Here is a 25,317-nt window from a genome sequence, read left to right as displayed (position 1 = left end):
CAATCCCTTGGGTGTGATTAATAACTTTGACGATGCGTTAAAGAGATGCTGAGCTGGCACACCCTATAGTCCATTGTAGAATGGATTGGCTGGTGACCCCTTCCAGATCGATTTTAAGTCGTATGCTGTATAGATTGTTCTTTACAACTACGCAGTCATTCATATAATGATGTCATTGTCGTCATACATGTAATGATGTCATTGTTGTTACAAGGCAGTGTTGTTGGTTATTTATTTATCTCACTGTTTTGCGCCAGCTCCCTCATGCATGTCTCATGGTTGTAGTCTACAGCAGGCATGGGTATTTGCACCCCACCGTCCAACCGTAGCATAAATGCATTGTGTGAGATAGGATAAGTTTAAAAATTTGTAAATTTAACATTAAATTGTATTTTTATATACTTACATTGTATATTTATATACTTATCCTATCTCACACACTTTATGCCCTCCCGACCATCCCTGCATCACAGCTCCCCTAGCCTTTTAGCTCTGGGAAGAGAATGATGTTGCAAGGGTATTCATGTGATCAGGTCCTGTAGGTTGCTATGCATGGGATTACAGTGTGTGACCCATTTATTTGGATGCAGACTATAGTGATGCTGGGATTTGTTCAGGTGATTTACTTTTACAAGCTGGAAACTTTGTTGAATCATGTTTCCACATAACATTGAAAGAAGAAGGAAGAAATGCATAATGTGAGATAGGATAAGTACAACTTAATACAACTTAATGTAAAATTCTCAAATATAACACGTATCAGTGATACTTTGATCAGTTGTAAGTGTTCATAAAAAAACAGTGTAACCAGTTTGTAGCGAATTTTTTTGATTGATAACCTATTCTCAAGACTAGAACCTGCCAAAATGCATGTTATGTGTACTATGGGGAGCATGCCTTCATTTCCCTTAGACGCATAAATTCACTGTGCACAGTTGCATCCCTTGGGCACGCCAGAAATCAATGATAGTGTTCAAATCCGTGTTTGCCCTGATTGTGTTTCTAGGTTTGTCCTGGTTTCACCAAAGTGGTAAACGTCTGAGACCTGCATCACCTCAGGCTTTCCTCCCATGTTAAGCTGGCAGCAGCATTTAACCCAACACACCCACCCACTCAAATAATTATCATTATGTTTTAAAAGTTTAGGGGCAGTCGGGTAGCCTAGTGGTTAAAGCGTTCACTCGTCACGCTGAAGACCTGGGTTCAATTCCCGACATGGGTACAATGTGTGAAGCCCATTTCTGGTGTCCCCCGCCGTGATATTGCTAAAAGCGGCGCAAAACCATACTCACTCACTCACTGTTAAAAGTTTAAGCTGTAAATTTTATCATCTGATTTAGTATTGAGTTCCAAGTTTTGTTTCTTTTCAGGAAACAGAAGTGAATGGCGTGAAGTTCTGGTGCTACACAGCTGGACATGTGTTGGGGGCGTCCATGTTTATGATTGAGATTGCTGGGGTCAAGGTCAGTCCAAGCTAAATCTGTCATTGGAAAAATGCTATGCCCATGGTTAGTACTTCATGGCTATGTATACATCATGTTCTTCTGTTGCCAGGAGGGGGCACAGGTGGCCCATTCGTCTAAGGCGCCGCGATTTGCTGTGCAGAGTTGCGTCCCTTGGGCATGCCAGAAACCTATGATTGAGGGTTCGAATCCCGGTTTGCCCCGATTATGTTTCTAGGTTTGTCAGCACCATACCCGTGCTTGTGGGTTTCACCGATGTGGTAAACGTCTGAGACCTGCATCATTTCGGGCTTTCCTCCCACATTAAGCTGACACGCCGTGATATAACTGGAATACTGCTAAAAGTGGCGTTAAACCCAACTCACTCACTCACTCACTGTTGCCAGGAAATGTATACAGCTGATATATGGTGTAGATGGGACACGTGTCTGTGTTTGGTGAAGTAATGAAATGAGGTCGTGTATAACTCATGAAAGTCAAATGACTCTGTGCAAGACGTTTGTGCAAAACCTCTTTGGTGACCATGTTGTCAGCTCCTGTGAAGATCTGGGTTAGAATTGGTCTTCAGCAACCAATGTTTGTTTCCCCTCAAAGATCCGGGTTAGAATTGGCCTTGAACGACCAATTCTGGTTTCCCCTGTAAAGATCTGGGTGAAGATACAGGTTAGAACTGGTCTTCAGCAACCCATGCTTGTCTCCCCCAGTGAAGATACAGGTTAGAACTGGTCTTCAGCAACCAATGCTGGTCTCCCCCAGTGAAGATACAGGTTGAACTGGTCTTCAGCAACCCATGCTTGTCTCCCCCAGTGAAGATACAGGTTAGAACTGGTCTTCAGCAACCCATGCTTGTCTCCCCCAGTGAAGATACAGGTTAGAACTGGTCTTCAGCAACCCATGCTTGTCTCCCCCAGTGAAGATACAGGTTAGAACTGGTCTTCAGCAACCCATGCTTGTCTCCCCCAGTGAAGGTACAGGTTAGAACTGGTCTTCAGCAACCCATGCTTGTCTCCCCCAGTGAAGGTACAGGTTAGAACTGGTCTTCAGCAACCCATGCTTGTCTCCCCCAGTGAAGGTACAGGTTAGAACTGGTCTTCAGCAACCCATGCTTGTCTCCCCCAGTGAAGGTACAGGTTAGAACTGGTCTTCAGCAACCCATGCTTGTCTCCCCCAGTGAAGATACAGGTTAGAACTGGTCTTCAGCAACCCATGCTTGTCTCCCCCAGTGAAGGTACAGGTTAGAACTGGTCTTCAGCAACCAATGCTGGCCTCCCCCAGTGAAGGTACAGGTTAGAACTGGTCTTCAGCAACCAATGCTGGCCTCCCCCAGTGAAGGTACAGGTTAGAACTGGTCTTCAGCAACCCATGCTTGTCTCCCCCAGTGAAGGTACAGGTTAGAACTGGTCTTCAGCAACCCATGCTTGTCTCCCCCAGTGAAGATACAGGTTAGAACTGGTCTTCAGCAACCCATGCTTGTCTCCCCCAGTGAAGGTACAGGTTAGAACTGGTCTTCAGCAACCCATGCTGGCCTCCCCCAGTGAAGGTACAGGTTAGAACTGGTCTTCAGCAACCAATGCTGGCCTCCCCCAGTGAAGGTACAGGTTAGAACTGGTCTTCAGCAACCCATGCTTGTCTCCCCCAGTGAAGGTACAGGTTAGAACTGGTCTTCAGCAACCCATGCTTGTCTCCCCAAGTGAAGATACAGGTTAGAACTGGTCTTCAGCAACCCATGCTTGTCTCCCCCAGTGAAGATACAGGTTGGAACTGGTCTTCAGCAACCCATGCTTGTCTCCCCCAGTGAAGGTACAGGTTAGAACTGGTCTTCAGCAACCCATGCTTGTCTCCCCCAGTGAAGATACAGGTTAGAACTGGTCTTCAGCAACCCATGCTTGTCTCCCCCAGTGAAGATACAGGTTAGAACTGGTCTTCAGCAACCCATGCTTGTCTCCCCCAGTGAAGGTACAGGTTAGAACTGGTCTTCAGCAACCCATGCTTGTCTCCCCCAGTGAAGGTACAGGTTAGAACTGGTCTTCAGCAACCCATGCTTGTCTCCCCCAGTGAAGGTACAGGTTAGAACTGGTCTTCAGCAACCCATGCTTGTCTCCCCAAGTGAAGATACAGGTTAGAACTGGTCTTCAGCAACCCATGCTTGTCTCCCCCAGTGAAGGTACAGGTTAGAACTGGTCTTCAGCAACCCATGCTTGTCTCCCCAAGTGAAGATACAGGTTAGAACTGGTCTTCAGCAACCCATGCTTGTCTCCCCCAGTGAAGATACAGGTTAGAACTGGTCTTCAGCAACCCATGCTTGTCTCCCCAAGTGAAGATACAGGTTAGAACTGGTCTTCAGCAACCCATGCTTGTCTCCCCCAGTGAAGGTACAGGTTAGAACTGGTCTTCAGCAACCCATGCTTGTCTCCCCCAGTGAAGGTACAGGTTAGAACTGGTCTTCAGCAACCCATGCTTGTCTTCCCCAGTGAAGGTACAGGTTAGAACTGGTCTTCAGCAATTTGGACTCTTTGACAAACAAACAAACAAACAGCATGGTCTGAACTTTCTTTTTTTTCTTCATTTGTTGATAAAAAATAACTATACTGCAAACATACAAAGTGTTTGTATGTATTGGGTGATGGAGGAACATATTGTATACAAACATATGATATACTGATGATGTTGGTGACACTGACGATGTTGGTGACACTGACAATGTTTGTGAGAGTAGTGTCTAAAGTCTGCCAAACATGTTTATGATTCTCATATGATTGAAGTTGTCTGCAGGTGCTCTGATGTCAAACTTGGATGAAAAAGAACTTATTAATAACATTGTATCCTTGCAATGAGGAAGGTTGTGGTTGCTCCTGTATACCCCAAATTCACGTTTGATAAATGTGATACTCGTGCTTGTTGATTTTCCCATTGAAACTGCCTAATGTTAGGCACACAATCCTACGGACAGACTGAGTCTCGAAGTGGTGTTGCCCACTAACCCCTGGGAGAAGCTGGGGTACAATGTATCCTCAACTCCCTTTGCTAGTCGTAAGAGGCGACTAAATTGGGATCTTGTAGGGTTAAAATTAATCAATTAATCGACGTAATAAGCGCCCAGGGTGCTCTCAAAGTTAGAAATAGGGGGCTCTTATTAGAATATTATTTTGGTGAAAAACAACAGATCGTACATTTCGTGGTTGATTCTGACAGCCTGAAATGTTTATCACTGGTTTATATTCGACAGATATATTTTTTCCAGAATTCAATTTCCCTTAGGTAAGAATGCATATAACATACGTATTATACACGAATAAATAAGTCCTGTGTACATTGATCAATGAGAAGGGGTGCTAATTGGCATTGTTCACTAGCCAATATATTAGAAAATATCACCGTGGGCGCTTATTAGAGCGGGGCGCTTATTACGTCAAATACGGTAAATGGATAGATGATCAGGCTTGGTGACTTGACATTGTCCTTCTGAGGCTGTTGCTAGTACGCTACTGTGATTTTCAATATTTGACCTTGGTACAACATATACAGCCTGCGTCGAGATCACCCTTAGGGATTCCAGGCATGAGTATATGTCACAGCAACTCATGCTTGTCAAAATATACGACAAGATGAATCGGGTGGTCAGCTCGCTGACTTTGTTGATGCTATTCATCGTGTCCCAATTGTGTTTAGTCTTAGATCATAATATCAATCGTTTCATTGGCCAGACTCAATTGTTTACAAGCTGCCGTCACATATGTAGCTGGAACATTACCATGATTACTGAGTGAGATATTATTCAGCAAACAGATAAACACACTCTCCAGTATGGCTGCCCAAACTGATCCATACTGATAGACGTTCTGTTGACATGTTTGGTATAATGTGTCATTAAGACTTGGTAACCGTCAAGTTGGTATTGCTGTTGCAGTGGTGTTGCTGACTGCCAAGTTGTTGTTGACAGGTGCTGTACACTGGAGACTATTCACGACAGGAAGACCGACATTTAATGGCAGCTGAGATCCCAAATGTGCGACCAGATATTGTCATCATCGTGAGTGAACTGCTGATACCCGCTCATCTCGATCTGTAGGGAGGCATTTTCTGTACCAATTTCACCTTGTAGTCATCTCATATTTATCCTTCACCTTTATCCTTCAAATGTGTATCTGTGAGTGTGTGTGTGTGTTTGTTGTTTTGTTTGGTTTTATTTGAGCTGTATAGGAATGAGAAATTCCACAACTCTGATATTGGCAAAGTTAAAGCAGTATCTCATGTGACTTCTTAGTCACCACTCACTGATGCCAGTTTCTATGGCTGAAGTGTGAGTTATCTCCCCTTAACTGTGCAACATGTTCCTTCCAAATTTGTCACTTCTTCGTTAGAAATAAATAGAACAATTTACCCAGGGGAAAGAGTATTCAGCATCATGACAGTCATCACTGGTTTGTAAGCATAATCTCAGCGTTTCGAAATACCTGCCTGCCCGACCGTCCGAGACAGGTTGATTTCAACTCGGGCTGCCAGATTTTCAAATCCCCCTGCCCAACGGTCGGGTTATATTTCATAGGTGAAGATATTCAAAATATTTCCCGATGATAAGCATTATTTCACATGTAAAGATGAATGATAAAATGTAACCCAAAAGAAACTCTGATAGCTTTTAGACAACCTAACATTTAGCGATGCGCTTTGCTACAAGCAATCAGTTTTCATATTTTTAATTAAATTATTCTGAGAAACATGATTATAGTGGGCAGGCAGGTTTTGGTCAGGCTGAAATTTTTGGGAGTTTCATACCCTGATAATTTAAATGGTCAGTTTGTTGCAAGTTCAACTCCATGCATAGTTGTAGGCTGCCTAGCACTGAAGTGAGCGGTGACTGGTGGCTGTGGTAGTATAGAGAGCTCTACAAATGAGCTGTCACTGTGAGGGGCTTTAGCTGTACAACTTTCCCCTATGTTCTAGGAGTCGACCTACGGCACACACATCCATGAGAAGCGTGAGGATAGAGAGTTGAGATTTACCAGTCTTGTCCACGACATTGTCAATCGAGGAGGTCGCTGTCTTGTGCCTGTCTTTGCCCTTGGCCGAGCTCAGGAACTGCTGCTCATTTTAGGTGAGTAGATTTTCAATTCTGACAGTTTTGTTTCTTTGTTGTTTAACGCTGCACTCTGCAATATTCCAGCTATATGACGGTGTCTGTTTTGAATATTTATTTCCACTTCTTTTTTTTGATGAGAATCAGAATAAATGAATCTTTTTCCAGTTTCTATGATTTGACAGTTCTGAAAGTGGAAAAGATGAATGGAACATATTTATGAAGTTAGGGACTGGGTTGTTTATTGGGGTGGGGGTGGGGAGATGGGTCTTCGGACTATTCATATATCCCCCCCATTTAATGTACAAAAAATTCATGTGCCCCCTACTTATAACATTTTTTCATGATCCCCACCCTCTCGATAATAAATGACACTGCCTTAAATAATGTTCAAATTTAAAAAAATTAGTTGAAAAACAAGAAATGGGTCATTTTTTTATGCCTGGTTTGGAATTACTGTTCAAAGCAGTGTTAATTCGAACTCACTTGCCTTTGAGCACATTGCATAACTGTGGGAATGTCTCTAGGACCTGCCACCCTGTTGGGATTCCAAGTTAGAATGGACCCATGAAGATGCGGGGTAGAATGGGTCTTTAGAAACACATGCTTGTTGTTATTCCAACACACTGGACTGTTGACCATGCTTTCAACCACTGGTGTCAGGGACTTATCTGGTTCTCCTCAGAGGCCACAAGTCGGCAGCAAATGTCTGTAAGAATTCCTAACTTGAAATTACAAATATCCCTATTCATGTTACACATTCATAACGAATGTTATGGCTTTGTCGAGGTGACCTGAGCAAAATACTTATTTAGTTTCCCAAATTGCCTGCCAAAAGACTGACCGTATTCGACGTAATAAGACCTTTGCTCTAGTAAGCGCCCACGGCGATATTTGTTAATATATTGGCAAGTGAACAATCTCAATTAGCAACCCTTCAAATTGATTAATGTACACAAGAATTAATTATTTGTGTATAATACACACTCGTATGTATATGCACCCTAAATCATGGGCAAAATCCTGGAAATATATATAAACATTTCAGACTGTCAGCATAAACCACAAAATTTACCATTCTTTCAACCCCAAAAAATATTTTAATAAGGCCTCCTATTTCTAATTTTGAGAAGCCCTGAGCGCTTTTTACGTCGAATATGGTAGTTTGAATTCCTAGATAAATCACTGTGTGTACTAGGCCCAAGTTCACTGTAGAAATGTTGTTGACAAACATAAGACTCCTAGCTCATTCAGTGTTTTCAGGGGCCCTGTTGTCTGGGGGTTTGCTGCCATTGCATTTGAATCTAGAGGCCGGCTAAATCTTGAACTATTAGCACACAGCAAATGACAAAAAAAACTTATTTTCATGCTTATTTTCACAACTGGGTTTTAAAGAACTAAAATATTGTTCAGATGAATACTGGAGTCAACATCCTGAGCTTCACGACATCCCCATCTACTACGCATCATCGCTGGCCAAGAAGTGTATGAGTGTGTACCAGACATACATCAACGCCATGAACGACAAGATCAGACGTCAGATCACCATCAGCAACCCCTTCATCTTCAAACACATCATCAACCTCAAGGTGCGACTATAACGGTTATTCAGTGGCCACAATGACTGCTAAAGATGGACAGTACTTGGAGGGTAATCAGCAGGAAGACCAACTCCCATCTGTTACCAGGAATTGTGTTTGGCTTTCTTACCAGAATCAAGTTGTTTTGTCTTGCATGGATACAGGGTTTTTTAAGGAATGCAGCAAGTTAGGATCCTGTGTAAACATACAGGTCATATATGAATTCAGATAATTTGGGAAGCAATAGTGGTCCGAGCTACTGATAAGCTGTGAAAATGCATGCTTTAAATGAAATTAAAAACAGCATGCGTAAAAATGCAGTGAAGCTTTTTCAGCATGCGTACAATGGAGCTTATGTCCGAAGCACAATTACAAGCTAATTTACTTTCCGAGTTAAGCCTACAGTTAGAACCGTTATGTACATCCTAAACATTATATTTGTTTTGTTTTTAATCTCAAAATGTTTATTCCTTTTGATTTTTTCAAAAGCATGATGAATAGATGAGTGAAAAATATTGGTTACTCAATAAATAATGTAATAACCAAATTAAAATAGGAACCTTTAAGTTAAAAGTCAATTGCTAAAAAAGTTGTCTGGAGCTCCGCGTGGCTGGTAGTCACGTTTTTATGAAAAGTATTTCACAAAATGATTTAGGTATAGTGTTGGACCATGTTTAAACTATGTATCACTGGCCACCTACTTTCAAATGTATAGATGGTTAGTGCACCCCTCTGTCTGGAGGTGTCTGACTGGGCTGTAATTGGTGGAAATTGGTATAGCTCAGGGCTTGAAATGGGCCTTGATTTTTAGAGTTTGTCTTGAAAAGACCTTAAATCGGCATTGTCTTGAAATGCCTTGAAAGTAAACATGACTTAAAAGTTCTTGAACCCCATCTCAATTTTTTAGAATGTTTATATGTGAAATGCAAAAGTGTTTTTTAATGTCTGCAAAGGTATGCAATAATGCTGCATGATAAAGAGTAATATGAACTCCGTAGATGATACCTCGTTTGCATGATGATTGCTTGAATTATAAAAACAGTTCATTATATACCTGGACTTACCTTTGTATTCTATTTTATTAATCTTATTCAAAATTTCATTCAATATCGTTTATTTTCATTTCGGCAAAATTGTATGTGAAGTGATCAGAAGATCGCACAACTCACCGTTATTTACAGCAACCACGGTCATATTACCGCTAATGATGCCTTGAAACGAACTTTAGTGAATAGAGAATGGATATATATATATATCATAAATTCCATTCTTTTACTCGCTGAAAGTTGTAGTTTGACTATTATTTGTCAACATAAAGTTTTCACTATCACAAGCGCGGAAGCGTTGGAGGTGATTGGTCAAATTGTTCCATACAATTAAAATATCTGGCAATAGCGATCAGCTGTATCAAAGTGCTATGCTAATGGTTATTAATTTATTTCAAATATATATAGTAAAATACTACTCAAATAACATGATATTGGAATAAATTATTCCGTATGACATAAGTTTCAGATTCAATTCTTTCGATTATTGTATCAAAATTCTTTAAAGTTATATTATTGGGCAATTATTAAGCAAATCACCGGTAGTTTCCAAGAAACGTGTGTACAGCTGATTGCTACTTCCGGCTTAGTTTATGAGACAACACTCACGGCAATCTCAGACCTCTGCATATAAAACAATGCCTATCAGAACAGGAAATACAATTTAAACGGTAAATGATCATGTCTAGTGGTTTTTTTTATCTCAACTTTCAAATTTGTATTGACCAAGTTTAATTGTTATGATCTGTTCCTTTCCCTGATCGCTGAAGGGAATTGATGTAATTTTTTTCTGCGGAATACAAACGGCTTTATTGCAGATGTAGGGATTGTGTATGCACTGGTGATGTGCTTCATTCTGATTCGCTTTATAGACGGGGTATGTAAATTAGCATTGATTTTTAAAGCTTGTACAGGGGGGTCGTCTTAAGAGTGGGGTCGCTTTATAGACGGCGATATATAGTACGAGTGTTGCGAAAAGCCTTGAATTTGTTGAGGACAAATCTTTACCAAACCTTTAGCAGGATCAACCTACCATTTGTGGTAGTGGAGGAGATGTCATGTGACTAATCCTGTCTCCTCCCCTTGAGAGGAGCTAAGTTAGAAGGAGGCAGTAATGTTCAGATGACTTGATGTGATGGGTTCTTCAAGTCGTGAATAATGGATGACCGTATATTGTCAATAATGAGGTAGTATCTGAAATTCACTTTGAAATATCAGGAGTTCTTACCCATGGTCATTTAATCCAAATGTGTAATACAAAGAATCTCAAGCATCATCAACTGTATTCTGTTTCAGAGCATGGAGCAGTTTGAGGACATTGGTCCATCAGTGGTGCTAGCCAGTCCTGGCATGATGCAGAGTGGGTTGTCAAGGGAACTGTTTGAGAGCTGGTGTACCGATAAGCGGAATGGCTGTATAATTGCTGGCTACTGTGTGGAGGGGACGCTAGCAAAGGTCAGTTATGTTTGTTTGTGGTTTAATGCCGCACTCAGCAAATATTCCCGCTATATGATGGCGGTCTGTAAATAATCAAGTCTGGACCAGACAATCCAGTGATTGATATCATGAGCATCGATCCACGCAATTGGGATATGATGCCTTGTAATCAACCAGGTCTGACCACCCAATTCATTTAGCTGCCTCTTACAACAAGCATGGGTTGCTGTGCACCTATATTCTTACCCATAATCTCCCAGGTGAGGTAAGTTATGAAACTATTAATCATGGACTACTGGTGTTCTCCATATTTCATGGACCTTTGTGAAAGAAATGCTGTTATTTTATTTATTGGTTATTGGTCCAGCTCTCTGTAGGTCTCGTATTCTGAACAACAGTTACAGCCCATTCCGTCAAATTTATCGTCTATCTCTCGCTCCTGAGGGATAAACATCTGAATGGAGGAGAAGTTGCACAGTACGTGGGAAGCACTGCCATACAATCGCAACCATATATTAGACATTCTGGAATGTTCGTTTGTTCAGTTTTCAAAATTTTAGTCGAGAACTGTGCCAATATATTTTTCAGACGTAGTCAAAATGGAAGTCGTCAGGGTGAAACGAGCACCGTAAAGCTCGAGAAAGCTGCTTTCTAATTGGCTGATGTCGACTTCTTGTTAGTCTTTTCAGTGGTCGGTCAAAGTTCGAGAAAAAGGTCATTCTGACGTGACCCGTAATGGGATGTCTGCAGATGTTTGTTTAGCGGCAGCGAGAACTTAGATCTGATTTTAATGAGATTGATAATTTTGGGGAGATAATGTTTACAAAACGGCGTTTACATTATGTTAAGGAATAATAATATGTCCACCATGTGGACGCTCATAGCACTACACTATTATTACCTCGGTCAATATATCAGTGTACACTGGATTTTCATTCTCAGCTCCCTGGGGAGTATACAACCCAATACTATTTCAAGAAGCCATTTCTTGATGAATCCAACTGGAATTGGTTATAGTTAAACAATGGCTCAGATAAATTGGAAATCCAGTCAGGTCATTGTAACAACACTTATCTGTTCATTTTAGAGTTCTGTGAGCTAGATCAAGAAATGATGTCTCACAAGGCACAAATCACAAAGTGTAAGCCTTCAATGAAAAAGGGCAGCAAACTTGAACTGAGTTCCCTCTAGGAAGACATTTTTAGATTTGATGGGGCAGTGGGGTAGTCTAGTGGTTAAAGCATTGGTTGAAGAGCCGGGTTCAATTCCCCACATGGATACAATGTGTGAAGCCCTTTTCTGGTGTCCCCTGCCATGATATTTGCTGAATTATTGCTAAAAGAGACTTAAATGCATACTCACTCATACACCCTACATTTGATCTTTATTAATATTGCTAAAGTAATAGTTGTAAGAGGATCAATCTCATTAAAATCAGATCTTAGTTCTTGCTAAGGCTAAACAAAGATCTGAGGACATCCCGTTATGGGTATGTCCGACCTTGCACGAACTTTGACCAACCAATGGAATGACCAATCAGAAGGCAACTTTTTCGTGCTTTACTGCAGTAATTTCAAATGGGTGGCTACGCGTCGAAACATATTTTGACAAATTCTCGAGTACAAATTTGAAACCTGAACAAAAAAATATTCTGATGGCTAATAGATGGTCTAGATTGTAAGGATTCAGTCGTTAAACCCGTAACTATCACTCGGAATACCCCATGTCAAAGTTTTCGAGGTTGCATGATTAGAAATCACATTCCGACTGTCACTTTCATAATCTGGTAAGCGACGCTCTGATTGGTCAGATGAAAGGTTGTTCTGATGTGACCCCTAATGGATTTCTTCAGATCTTTGTTTAGCGGAATCGAGAACTAAGGTCCGATTTTAATGAGATTGTATGGGGATTTTCATAGAGATGATTTCTGTTTTTGAGACTCACCTTGACATTGTGTATGTTCAAAAAGTTAAATATCAGGTATGTCTATGTGCAAGTATGCCTTGATAGTTCTAGCTTGTGTGTGTGTGGCTCAGTGGTTGAAAACTATGCCTTGCACTCAGATAAATTCATGGAGATTTTGAAAAAGAACTTTCTTATAAATATAGCCTGTTTATTCTATGAATATTATGATTGAAAGCCCACCTTATAGTTTGTTAACAATGTTTCAGCACATCCTGTCTGAGCCGGATGAGATTGTGACAATGACAGGGCAGAAGCTGCCGCTAAAGTGCTCTGTAGATTATATCTCCTTCTCCGCCCACGCAGACTACCAGCAGACCAGCGAGTTCCTCCGTGCTCTCAAACCTCCTCATGTTGTAAGTGTTGCTCAACCTGTGGCGAGTCCTGGTAAGACTGAGCATTTGTGATTAAGTATACCCTAATGTATTAAAATCTGCAAGCTGCAATGTTGACTTTCCTTGCCTTGTATAGAGTCAGCTCATTATTAGTGTCAGGGGTGCAAAGTGTGAAGCCAGTGTTTCAAATACCCACCTGCCCTACAGTCCAAGACAGTCTATTTTGCTGAAGGACAGCCAGTTTTTGAAAAGTTAACAATGGTTAAAGTTACTAAGTTACTATTTTCTGAGAACTAACATTTAACAGTACCATTCCTATGTTTATTCTTTAAAAACTTCTGGATTGGCAACATTTCATCTCGTCTGGTAACTTTGCAAAGTTGCCTGTCTGATTGTCTGACTGAAATTTGGGGTTATTTTATAGACTTGTGAATCCCATTCCTGGTATCACCTAGTGCCATAATCCTGGCATATTGCAAAAAGTGGTTTAAAATCATGCACCCTTACTGATACTATGTTGATGAAATTTGAATGCTACCCTCCAGGTGCTGGTGCATGGTGAAGCTAATGAAATGAGTCGTCTGAAGGCTGCACTACAGCGGGAGTATGAAGACAGCACCGACTACAAGATGGAGGTCCACAACCCTCGCAACACCGTTGCTGTGGAGCTACACTTCCGCGGAGAAAAGTTGGCAAAGGTAAGACCTCAAACTGCACAGTATGTCATAATTACTGCAGTCACATGGGGATTCTTGGTTAGAGTAGATTCCCAGCAACCTATGCAGGTAGTAAGAGGTAACTTAATAGATCGGTGTTCTTGAAGTTCTGGGTGTTTTCACATAGGTATCCCAGCACTGATTATCAGGGCTGGAATTAGCACTAGCCCCCTCGCCTGGACCAGTTTTGTTCATGTTAAGATATCCTAAGAGCTAGAAGAATTTCGAACATTTTGGATTTTGGAATATGTTATCACTATTCGGGCTAGTAGACATGCTGGGTTAATTCCTATTCTTGATTATGTTGGTTTGTTTCTTAACACCATACACAGCAATATTCCAGCTATATGACAGAGTCTTTTAATAACCAGATCATTTGTTTTCAATACAGTAATACACTGAAAGCAGTGCTAAGTTCTGTCAGTCATTGCTTTATATGTAAACATGGTAATGGTTTCTATCGATGATCGATGATTGAAGGCAGGTGTAGTGTTGTCATGTATTTTGCAGGTTGATGTCAGTGAAGGCAGGTGTAATGTTGTCATGTATTGTGCAGGTTGTTGGCAGTGAAGGCAGGTGTAGTGTTGTCATGTATTTTGCAGGTTGATGTCAGTGAAGGCAGGTGTAATGTTGTCATGTATTGTGCAGGTTGTTGGCAGTGAAGGCAGGTGTAGTGTTGTCATGTATTTTGCAGGTTGATGTCAGTGAAGGCAGGTGTAGTGTTGTCATGTATTGTGCAGGTTGATGTCAGTGAAGGCAGGTGTAGTGTTGTCATGTATTTTGCAGGTTGATGTCAGTGAAGGCAGGTGTAGTGTTGTCATGTATTGTGCAGGTTGATGTCAGTGAAGGCAGGTGTAGTGTTGTCATGTATTGTGCAGATTGCTGGCAGTGAAGGCAGGTGAAGTGTTGTCATGTATTGTGCAGGTTGATGTCAGTGAAGGCAGGTGAAGTGTTGTCATGTATTTTGCAGGTTGATGTCAGTGAAGGCAGGTGTAATGTTGTCATGTATTTTGCAGGTTGTTGGCAGTGAAGGCAGGTGTAGTGTTGTCATGTATTTTGCAGGTTGATGTCAGTGAAGGCAGGTGTAGTGTTGTCATGTATTGTGCAGGTTGATGTCAGTGAAGGCAGGTGTAGTGTTGTCATGTATTTTGCAGGTTGATGTCAGTGAAGGCAGGTGAAGTGTTGTCATGTATTTTGCAGGTTGATGTCAGTGAAGGCAGGTGTAATGTTGTCATGTATTGTGCAGGTTGTTGGCAGTGAAGGCAGGTGTAGTGTTGTCATGTATTTTGCAGGTTGATGTCAGTGAAGGCAGGTGTAGTGTTGTCATGTATTGTGCAGGTTGATGTCAGTGAAGGCAGGTGTAGTGTTGTCATGTATTTTGCAGGTTGATGTCAGTGAAGGCAGGTGTAGTGTTGTCATGTATTGTGCAGGTTGATGTCAGTGAAGGCAGGTGTAGTGTTGTCATGTATTGTGCAGGTTGATGTCAGTGAAGGCAGGTGTAGTGTTGTCATGTATTTTGCAGATTGTTGGCAGTGAAGGCAGGTGTAGTGTTGTCATGTATTGTGCAGGTTGATGTCAGTGAAGGCAGTCGTAGTGTTGTCATGTATTTTGCAGGTTGGTGTCAGTGAAGGCAGGTGTAGTGTTGTCATGTATTGTGCAGGTTGTTGGCAGTGAAGGCAGGTGTAGTGTTGTCATGTATTTTGCAGGTTGGTGTCAGTGAAGGCAGGTGTAGTGTTGTCATGTATTGTGCAGATTGTTGTCAGTGTAGGCAGGTGAAGTGTTGTCATGTATTGTGCAGGTTGATGTCAGTGAAGGCAGGTGAAGTGTTGTCATATATTGTGCAGATTGTTGTCAGTGTAGGCAGGTGTAGTGTTGTCATGTATTTTGCAGGTTGTTGGCAGTGTAGGCAGGTGTAGTGTTGTCATGTATTGTGCAGGTTGATGTCAGTGTAGGCAGGTGTAGTGTTGTCATGTATTGTGCAGGTTGTTGGCAGTGAAGGCAGGTGTAGTGTTGTCATGTATTGTGCAGATTGCTGGCAGTGAAGGCAGGTGTAGTGTTGTCATGTATTGTGCAGGTTGATGTCAGCGAAGGCAGGTAGAGTGTTGTCATGTATTGTGCAGATTGTTGTCAGTGTAGGCAGGTGTAGTGTTGTCATGTATTGTGCAGGTTGTTGGCAGTGAAGGCAGGTGTAGTGTTGTCATGTATTGTGCAGATTGCTGGCAGTGAAGGCAGGTGTAATGTTGTCATGTATTGTGCAGGTTGGTGTCAGTGAAGGCAGGTGTAGTGTTGTCATGTATTGTGCAGGTTGGTGTCAGTGAAGGCAGGTGTAGTGTTGTCATGTATTGTGCAGGTTGCTGGCAGTGAAGGCAGGTGTAGTGTTGTCATGTATTGTGCAGGTTGTTGGCAGTGAAGGCAGGTGTAGTGTTGTCATGTATTGTGCAGGTTGTTGGCAGTGAAGGCAGGTGTAGTGTTGTCATGTATTGTGCAGATTGCTGGCAGTGAAGGCAGGTGTAATGTTGTCATGTATTGTGCAGATTGTTGTCATGTATTTTGCAGGTTGTTGGCAGTGAAGGCAGGTGTAGTGTTGTCGTGTATTTTGCAGATTGTTGGCAGTGTAGGCAGGTGTAGTGTTGTCATGTATTGTGCAGGTTGTTGGCAGTGTAGGCAGGTGTAGTGTTGTCATGTATTGTGCAGATTGTTGTCAGTGTAGGCAGGTGTAGTGTTGTCATGTATTGTGCAGGTTGATGTCAGTGAAGGCAGGTGTAGTGTTGTCGTGTATTTTGCAGATTGTTGGCAGTGAAGGCAGGTGAAGTGTTGTCATGTATTGTGCAGGTTGATGTCAGTGAAGGCAGGTGTAGTGTTGTCATGTATTGTGCAGATTGCTGGCAGTGAAGGCAGGTGTAGTGTTGTCATGTATTGTGCAGGTTGGTGTCAGTGAAGGCAGGTGTAGTGTTGTCATGTATTGTGCAGATTGCTGGCAGTGTAGGCAGGTGTAGTGTTGTCATGTATTGTGCAGATTGCTGGCAGTGAAGGCAGGTGTAGTGTTGTCATGTATTGTGCAGATTGTTGTCAGTGTAGGCAGGTGTAGTGTTGTCATGTATTGTGCAGGTTGGTGTCAGTGAAGGCAGGTGTAGTGTTGTCATGTATTGTGCAGATTGTTGTCAGTGAAGGCAGGTGTAGTGTTGTCATGTATTGTGCAGATTGCTGGCAGTGAAGGCAGGTGTAGTGTTGTCATGTATTGTGCAGGTTGATGTCAGTGAAGGCAGGTGTAGTGTTGTCATGTATTGTGCAGGTTGATGTCAGTGAAGGCAGGTGTAGTGTTGTCATGTATTTTGCAGGTTGATGTCAGTGAAGGCAGGTGTAATGGTGTCATGTATTTTGCAGGTTGTTGGCAGTCTGGCAGCAGAGAAAGCCAAACAAGGAACAAAGGTGTCCGGGATCCTGGTGAAGAGGAACTTCAACTACCACATCGTTGCACCAGGAGATCTGCCAAGTAAGTTAAACTGTCAGGCTTCAAGTGCTAGCCAAATACCTGGTGTGTCCAGTGGCAAGGTAATCGGCCTGGCCTGTGGACATGATGGACTGGTAATAAGAACAATGCAGGTCACTTGAAAAACGTGTATACTTAAACATGTGCTGTATAGCCTGGTTAAATATACACATGATCAACACTTGATTCAAAATCCAGTTGCATAAAATAATGACAAACCCTGATCCGAACCCACTTAAATGCCTTTGTGATTACCTTGGCCGTTAAGTGAGAGCTAGAGATCCTCCCATTCAAAACCTGAAAGAACGTACCCACGCACTGCACCAAGAATGGCAGAGGATCCCAATGTTGAAAATCCGATGTCTGATCAGCAGCATGAAACGCCTCATGAGTGTCATCCGCGAGAGGGGTGGATACTCCAGATAGTGATTCCAGAGTCCCTGCTGATTCCTGGTTTGACATTTATCCACTGCAAACTATGACAGTCCGATACGTGGTATGCGCTGGGTACTGATACTTTACAGTGTTGTTGAAATGAACATTTATAGAACTCTCAATATAACGCACAATACAGATTTTGATAATCAATCAGATCGTCTTGACTGGGCGCCGCCATTTTGTTTGAAGCAAATGTGGAGAGGCATAGAAGGGACATAACTCATGATAGCCACAGGTGGCGCTACGATCGAGCCCAAGATTCCTGTCTATTTCGGCAAGGGTGGAAACTGGACTTTTAAAGTCAGTTAACTCTCTTGCCATCGGGAAGATGATCTGTTGGGACTGCGGTCAACGTCAATAGAAGCCACCATCCGATGCAGCCATTTGTTTAAATGGTGTCCCCATCCTTTACCTGCTCACCTCTGTCTTGCGCATATGATGTCTCAGTAGTTGATTGAAGACCTGTGTGAAAAACAGGTCTACATAATAGAAGCCTCCATACGGTTCGGCCATTTGTATAAATTATGTCCCGATCCTCTACGTCGATCGGTTCCTCTTCCTGTTCTTACCCTCTACAATCTCTAGGGGGCGGTCGGGTAGCCCACTGGTTAAAGCGTTCACCCGTCACGCTGAAGACCTGGGTTCAATTCCCAACTTGGGTACAATGTGTGAAGCCCATTTCTGGTGTCCCCAGCCGTGATATTGCTGGAATATTGCTAAAAGCGGCGTAAAACCCTACTCACTCACTCACTCACTCACTCTACTTGAGCTTGAAAGGTTTGACGAAGCAATAAAAGAGATGCCAAATGTCCTTTGGATCGTATGCGTGAGGTCTGGCCGGGGATGGGGTGTTTGTAACAGAACACCTTCTCCTGTCCAGGATGGTGTTGAAGTCGTGACCGAGTAGGTCTCACCTGGCTCAAGGTTATGCAGTCGTATCTTGGAACGGCGTCCTGTATGAAACCATGGAACACATTATTCCCCGATGTCATGCCGTATCTCTCTTGGTAGCACAAAGAGGGTTTTTGAAGGAACCCTTACACAAGTTTATCACTAATCATTGTAAAATTCTTTGAATTCTCCTTATTAGTTCCAGCTTCCTCGTGTAAGTCTCACGGTTGAGGTCCTTACAGGCTAGGGTATCTGTGCCCCACCATCCAACCCTGGGATAAATGCATAGTGTGAGATAGGATAAGTTAAAAAATTCGTAAATTTCCTTATAAATTGTATATTTGTATACTTATCCTATTTCACACACTAACGCCCGCCCAACCTTCCCTGCTTCACAGTTACACCAGCCTTTATGCTCTAGATTGAGAATGAGGGTGCTGGATATGTCAGGCTATCCGTTTGCAGGGGTCGTCTTGCACAGGATTGCAGTGGTGTGTGACCCATGATCACAGTGGTGACTTGGTGATGTACGGGATGTGTTGGGCAATGATTGGTATTTTTTGAAGCTGGAAACTTTGTTCTAGGATGTTTCCACACCAGGATCGAAGAATAAGAAGAAATGCATAGAGTGAGATAGGGTAAGTATATAAATATACAAGTTATTAGAAAATTTACATTTCTTAATGAGTGATGTTGTTTTGTAGATTACACCGATCTAGCCATGAGCACAGTGACCCAGAGATTGAGTATAGCCTACACAGGAACACTGCCTCTACTTCGGTACTACCTGTCTCAGCTCGCCGGGGACGTGGAAGCCATCAAAGTCAACGACAAACAGGCTCTCAAGGTGTTCAAGACAATCACGGTTGTGTTTGAACCAAGAATGGTTGTCATAGAGGTAGGTACTGGGATAGTCATAGTTGTGTTCGTACCCAGGACACAGCCTCTGTGGTCTTGGGGATTGAGCGTCTGCCCAGACAGCAGGTCGGTGGTTTGACATACCAAAAGTCATTAAAAGATGGAATTAGAGGCTAAAACAAGGAAGTATTTGCCGGAGTCAGTATACTGTGCCTTAGCTGAGTATCCAGGTTAGACAACAGCAATATTCCAGGCTAATAAGAGTAGCCATATGCACGTTTCTTTATAAGTCCTGTGATCTTGAATGCGACGTTAAGCCCCATTTCACCTCACATCAAACCCAGGATGTTTTTCATAGCGGTAAGTGGTCAAGACTGTCATAGATGCGTTGTCATTGAGAATAGAGTGTTTGAGACAATCACGGTCATAATCGCGCACAGAGGGGTTGTCTTTGAGGTAGTAAGACAATCAGTCGTGTTTTTGTCATGAAGGCAGGTTGTCGAGACAATCGAAACCATATTAGGCCATAAGAGTTGTCATGGAGGACAGTGTTCAAGATGACCAGACATGTTTGAAACTAGGATGATCTTCCTGAGGCATGGGAGTAAACTGACTGTAAAGGTCCAGGTTCCATCCTTGCCGAACAAGGCTGGAATTTACAGGCTCGATTGTAGCGCCACCAGTGGCTACTACGAGTTATATCCCTTCTATGTCCCTCCTATATACCACCTCTCACATCACTTACATTTGTTTCATGCAAAATGGCGGCACCCTGTGAAGACAATCTGATTAACAGTAGTTTTGTGTTAAACTTTAAAGTTTGCATGATTAGAAAACATATTCCGCTAACAATGTAACACAACAATATGAATATTTCCTTTTTCCTTTTTTTTATTACAACATGTTTAAATCGTGATGTATCGTATAGTTGTCCAATTTTCGATCACGAATGTTGATACTACCTAATTTTGTTAATCCGATATACTCGTTAATAAGACGTAATCATTTGTAACCAACAATGTCGGACTAACGGGACTAAACTGTACTATTAACGATGTTTTCTTAATGACAATGTTTTGTTGCAGTGGATCGCTAACCCTGTGACAGATATGTATGCGGACTCCGTTGTCACAGTCATCCTCAGAGCAGAGAAAGATCCCATGCCTCAGAAAAGTATGTATACCAGTTTCTGACTTGAACTTGTAACCTGAAGCTCTGAGGGCCATGAATTGTACATAAGATTAGTTGTGACTGTCTACTTATTATGTAACTTATCTAGTAAGACCTGAAATCTTTTGGGGACAGACTGAAATTATGTCCCACAGATGCACTGTTAAATGTTTAGATTGGAAGTATTAGGCTAGAAATATCATCATGGATTAAAGTCATGGCAGCATCAGAAAATTTTCATGATTTTATCTACTGTACAGTCTTCTATATTATCACTTAATGTGCAATAAGCATAGGACATTTAGAAAACAATCAGTTACTATCCTAGAAAGTTACTGTAAACAGGGAATTTTTTGCGACCGTTTTATTATTTCGAGTTTTGCGAACGAGACTCATTCGCAAAAATTAAAAACACAAAAATAAGTATAAATAATACATACATACTTTATTCATTGCAACACGTCATCAAATGTTGAAATCATCAACCAGAACTACAAGTTACTCAATAACTTAAAAACACAAATGAATGCAGAATGGTCATACAATACATCACAAATGACAGTGTAAACAGACCAGTTATTGTCACTGTTACCTCACAGTAATCCTGCCTTCTTCCAACCTCGCTTGATTGCGTCAGTGTCCTTTGCAATTTTGTCCACACATGACATGACACTGATTTGAGTCAATTATCGTATTTGATAATTGGTCGCAATCTCTTCCGGTCCATTTTCCGGCCAACTCAGAATAACTAGCTTCGGAGGGGAGCTGTCTATTGTTTGGTACGCGAGGGGTCATCTCAACACGGCGACTCGCAAAAATATCTCGTCGCAGTATTGTCTTTGGCGTGGTATTCGCAATATTTTAACGGCGCAGAAATAAAGCTGTTTACAGTAACCTTTCGGAAACGCTGGTACATGTGGCAGATTTTCTTCTGTAGAATGTAATAATACACTCTTACAATGGCCACCAGTGGTGCTATAAACTTGTCCTGAGTCAACCTGCACAAAGTGATCTAAGCGCTACAACGGTTGTAGCTCCCATACTATATCATGGACACAGTGCCAAGATTTGCTTGAGGACTCCGATGTGGTTTTTGTCCACCTGACACAGGCACTCTCCGGTCTCTAAACATAAAGGTATTGTATCACAGTAGATCTGATTTGAATGAAACTAAGGGATGAAGCTTGTGTTGTCCCAGATGTCCCAGCAGTGATGGTGGTGGACCGCAGCCACTTCCAGGAGTGTGTGATTGACATGATGAAGGAGATGTTCGGACAGGACAGCACAGGGAAGCTGATCAAAAACAACAATCTTACAGTCACAGTGGATGAAACGGTAGCAGTGATCAACCTAGAGACTCAGGTATGTATGTTTACCTCTGCCCACAGGCTTGTTAGTTACAACTGGTCCGACAAGGCGACAAAATGGACCAGGTGGTCAAGATAGGTGACTTGGTTGATGTGTCAACATGCTACGACAGCATGGATCATTGGTCATGATCTCAACCCCTGGATTGTTTGGCCCATGGTCGATTATGTACAAGCTGTTGCTATAAAGCTGGAATATTGCACATAGCAGCATTAAACAAGACAAAAACACTCTCATGAGTGGCCTAGTTGTCGGGGGCATGGCTATTTGTTGTGCAGAGTTGAATCCCTTAAGGCATGACAGGATCCTATGATCCTCCCTTTAATATTATTATTCTTAGATCAGAGGCTGATATTTGGATATAAATAATCACCATTTGTCGGTACAAGAATCTCCAAATTGGAATCACAGAGGATTTGGGCCTTATATTGATCTCATATCCTTTGAAACCGACTCTCATTGTCTGCTAACTGAAACCTTATGTTGTATAGCAGTTGGCTGTAGATCAGTAAATGATTGCTCTAATTACATAGGATACTGTGTGACAACATACAGATCATATCCCCTGCAAATTAGCACCAAACTGTCGTTCCCCCTTCTCACAGACCCATAGGGGGTGTCCTTGTTAGAATAGGTCCCCAGCAACCTATGCAATCATAAGTGGCAACTGACAGGTGGTCAGGCCGTAACTTGGTTGATAGGATGTCATAGAAACTCAACCTTCAGGGATGTGAAATCTCCGTGGAAATGCGGAAAATCGCGTTTTTTAAAACAGTAGTCCTTGGAAAAAATCATCTTCCTCGTAAAAATTTAATTTGACTTATTACATTTCTTGGTGTGAATGTTGTCCAAACTGCACGAAATTGCTTAAAATGCAATCAAATGTTTTAAAAATTTCGGGGTGGGGGGGGGGGGCAATGCCCCCAGACCCCCCTAGACTTTTCCTCTTTTTTTCGGGAAAACCTGCTCACATCCCTGAACCTTGTGGAGTATTGTTCTTAATATCAATCACTGTAGATTTGATTTAGTTATTGACAGACTCTTTAATAGTATTGTTATGTATGTTTGTGTGTGAGAACTGAGAAGGAGGTTCTTGGCTATGACTGTCACAGGAAGTCAAGACATCCCAATTCCCTGTTGAAAATTGCTACCTTGAGCCACGTTACCAACTCATAGCTTTTCTTATGAACATTATGATTTGGTTTTTTTGCAGGAGGTTCAGTGTGGAGACGAGGCTCTCCAACATGTGATACAGAACTCAGTCACAAGACTGTACCAAGCAATTACACCTCTCAAGGTTGGATGAAAAACAGTTGGGACATGGACAGAATATCTGAACATGTTCAGTTTCTTACAAGGCAAAACCAAAAGACTCAGCATTCACTACCCTCATTGTCATTTTGTGATTTGGGAGGTTTCATTCTGTGTTGATGATGACAATAGTATGACAGGCAAGTTACATGGATTCTTGACACAAAAATCAAAGGACCAAGTTGCAGTGTGCCAATGGGCATGTATACCATGGCTGATGGACTTTCAGTGTGAGTTGCAATTTGGAAAAAATGTTGGGTTAAAACATCTTAAACACATCATGATCCCTTAGTACTGAGGAGTATGACCGGCAGTTCTTTAACTTCTACCTTTAAGGCTAAAAGATTAATAGTCTTGGTACTCAGGCACCGGCCGCATCATCATAGAGTCCACCACACGTTCTGTTTTTATTTCCATTTTGCAAAGAAATAAAAAAATCTTTAAGTATTACGCATCTTGAACACATGACCCTGGCTGTTTAATGCTACAATACTTAAGAACAACATGATTTCCCCAAAATCATTGTAAACAAAATTTGGTTACATACAGCTTGAACAGATGAAGAAGTTGAAGAGACTGCGAATGCTTGTGGCTACAGGAGTTAGTCAAGAATAGCGATAAGAAAAATAAAATACAAATTAGAAGAATCGTGTAGTCTCCGATTATTGTACTATATTTTGTGTGACAAATTCATCTCTTTTGTCCAGTGAATTATGTCTCCATTCTGTTGTTATATTATCATCATGAGTAGATAGCAAATTGTTTGTAAATAAATTGAAGGAATTATAACATAATGGTTGACATAAAATTGGCATGAATGGTTGATGGAGGAGGCAGTCTGTATGTGTTGGAGAAACCATGTCTCCGAGGGATTACTAGAGATTGTAAACCCTTACATGAGGGACGTTCCGGAATGTGAGGGTTTTCAATCTCTAGTAATCTCGAGGAGACATGGTTTGTCCAACTTATAAACCGACTCATCGCATAGACAACGTTATTAATGAAATAACTGTAGTGAAAACTCTCAAATGTATAACCAGTATCGGAGATGAAATATCGCAACGGTGCGAAATCTGCATGTGCGTCTCGCAATGGCACGAAATCTGCACGTGCATCTCGTAGGCTGAGACTATTACACGTTTTGCTTTGACTGACGCTCATTCATTGTACAGCCTGTTGCTGGCGTACGGATCTTGAAAAGGACATTCTAAAAAGCAGTGCTGCTTATCAACACCTCTTTAGCCTTGTGGTACACTCACTGGGCTACAGATATGAAGGTTGCGAGTTCGATCCTCAGGAATATAAAGAAAACATTTGTCATTTGCTTTTACATTTCATTACGTTACAATCTGAATGGAAGTTATAATGATTGTAAGCCCTCCTGCGATGTGTTACAATCGTTGTAATACCTCCTGTGATGTGTTACAATCGTTGTAATACCTCCTGCGAGGTGTTTCAATCGTTGTAATACCTCCTGCGAGACGCTACAATCGTTGTAATACCTCCTGCGAGACGCTACAATCGTTGTAATACCTCCTGCGAGACGCTACAATCGTTGTAATACCTCCTGCGAGACGCTACAATCGTTGTAATACCTCCTCCGATGTGTTACAATCGTTGTAATACCTCCCGCGAGGTGTTACAATCATTGTAATACCTCCTGCGAGACGCTACAATCGTTGTAATACCTCCTGCGAGACGCTACAATCGTTGTAATACCTCCTGCGAGACGCTACAATCGTTGTAATACCTCCTCCGATGTGTTACAATTGTTGTAATACCTCCTGCGAGGTGTTACAATCGTTGTAATACCTCCTGCGAGACGCTACAATCGTTGTAATACCTCCTGCGAGACGCTACAATCGTTGTTATACCTCCTACGAGGTGTTACCACAATTTCAAAAACTCCATATCCAGTTACACAAATAGCCAGAAGGTTTATAAGGTGAGATGACAAACATGAATTATCTAATTTGCAGGGTCTGGTCTAAACTGTTAGATTCCCTCACAAATCTAAGCAAGAGCTTGATTTTCATACTTACAAGCCAAATAAATCCTCACACAAATTGAAGTTTAATGTTCGATAGCAAAGAATGAGAGAATAGGGGCTCTTTTTTATCAGAAAGATCTGCATGATTTAACAATTGAGAAACACTTTTAGAAATTGGTATGGAA

The 25,317-nt window shown here is 41.8% G+C and overlaps 1 protein-coding gene across 1 annotated transcript in view; it reads left to right on the top strand.

Annotated features, from left to right (window-relative positions):
• LOC139461984 (cleavage and polyadenylation specificity factor subunit 3-like) overlaps positions 1–23,997 on the top strand; it is a 30,697-nt gene extending 6,700 nt beyond the window's left edge. Inside the window, exons 6-17 of the mRNA XM_071243476.1 lie at positions 1,371–1,463; positions 5,404–5,493; positions 6,408–6,558; positions 7,954–8,129; positions 10,463–10,621; positions 12,775–12,921; positions 13,446–13,598; positions 17,001–17,109; positions 19,140–19,333; positions 20,379–20,466; positions 21,662–21,825; positions 23,045–23,997. Coding sequence (XP_071099577.1) covers positions 1,371–1,463; positions 5,404–5,493; positions 6,408–6,558; positions 7,954–8,129; positions 10,463–10,621; positions 12,775–12,921; positions 13,446–13,598; positions 17,001–17,109; positions 19,140–19,333; positions 20,379–20,466; positions 21,662–21,825; positions 23,045–23,137 — 1,617 coding nt within the window. The 3' untranslated portion in view covers positions 23,138–23,997. The remainder of the gene's footprint in view (positions 1–1,370; positions 1,464–5,403; positions 5,494–6,407; positions 6,559–7,953; positions 8,130–10,462; positions 10,622–12,774; positions 12,922–13,445; positions 13,599–17,000; positions 17,110–19,139; positions 19,334–20,378; positions 20,467–21,661; positions 21,826–23,044) is intronic.
• The last annotated feature ends 1,320 nt before the right edge of the window (positions 23,998–25,317 follow it).

Source organism: Haliotis cracherodii, unplaced genomic scaffold, assembly GCF_022045235.1.
Source record: "Haliotis cracherodii isolate W230 unplaced genomic scaffold, xgHalCrac1.p SCAF_15, whole genome shotgun sequence".
NCBI classification, from domain to species: domain Eukaryota; kingdom Metazoa; phylum Mollusca; class Gastropoda; order Lepetellida; family Haliotidae; genus Haliotis; species Haliotis cracherodii.
The sequence above is the reverse complement of the archived record's forward strand: the minus strand, read 5'-3'. Positions and strand labels throughout refer to the sequence as shown.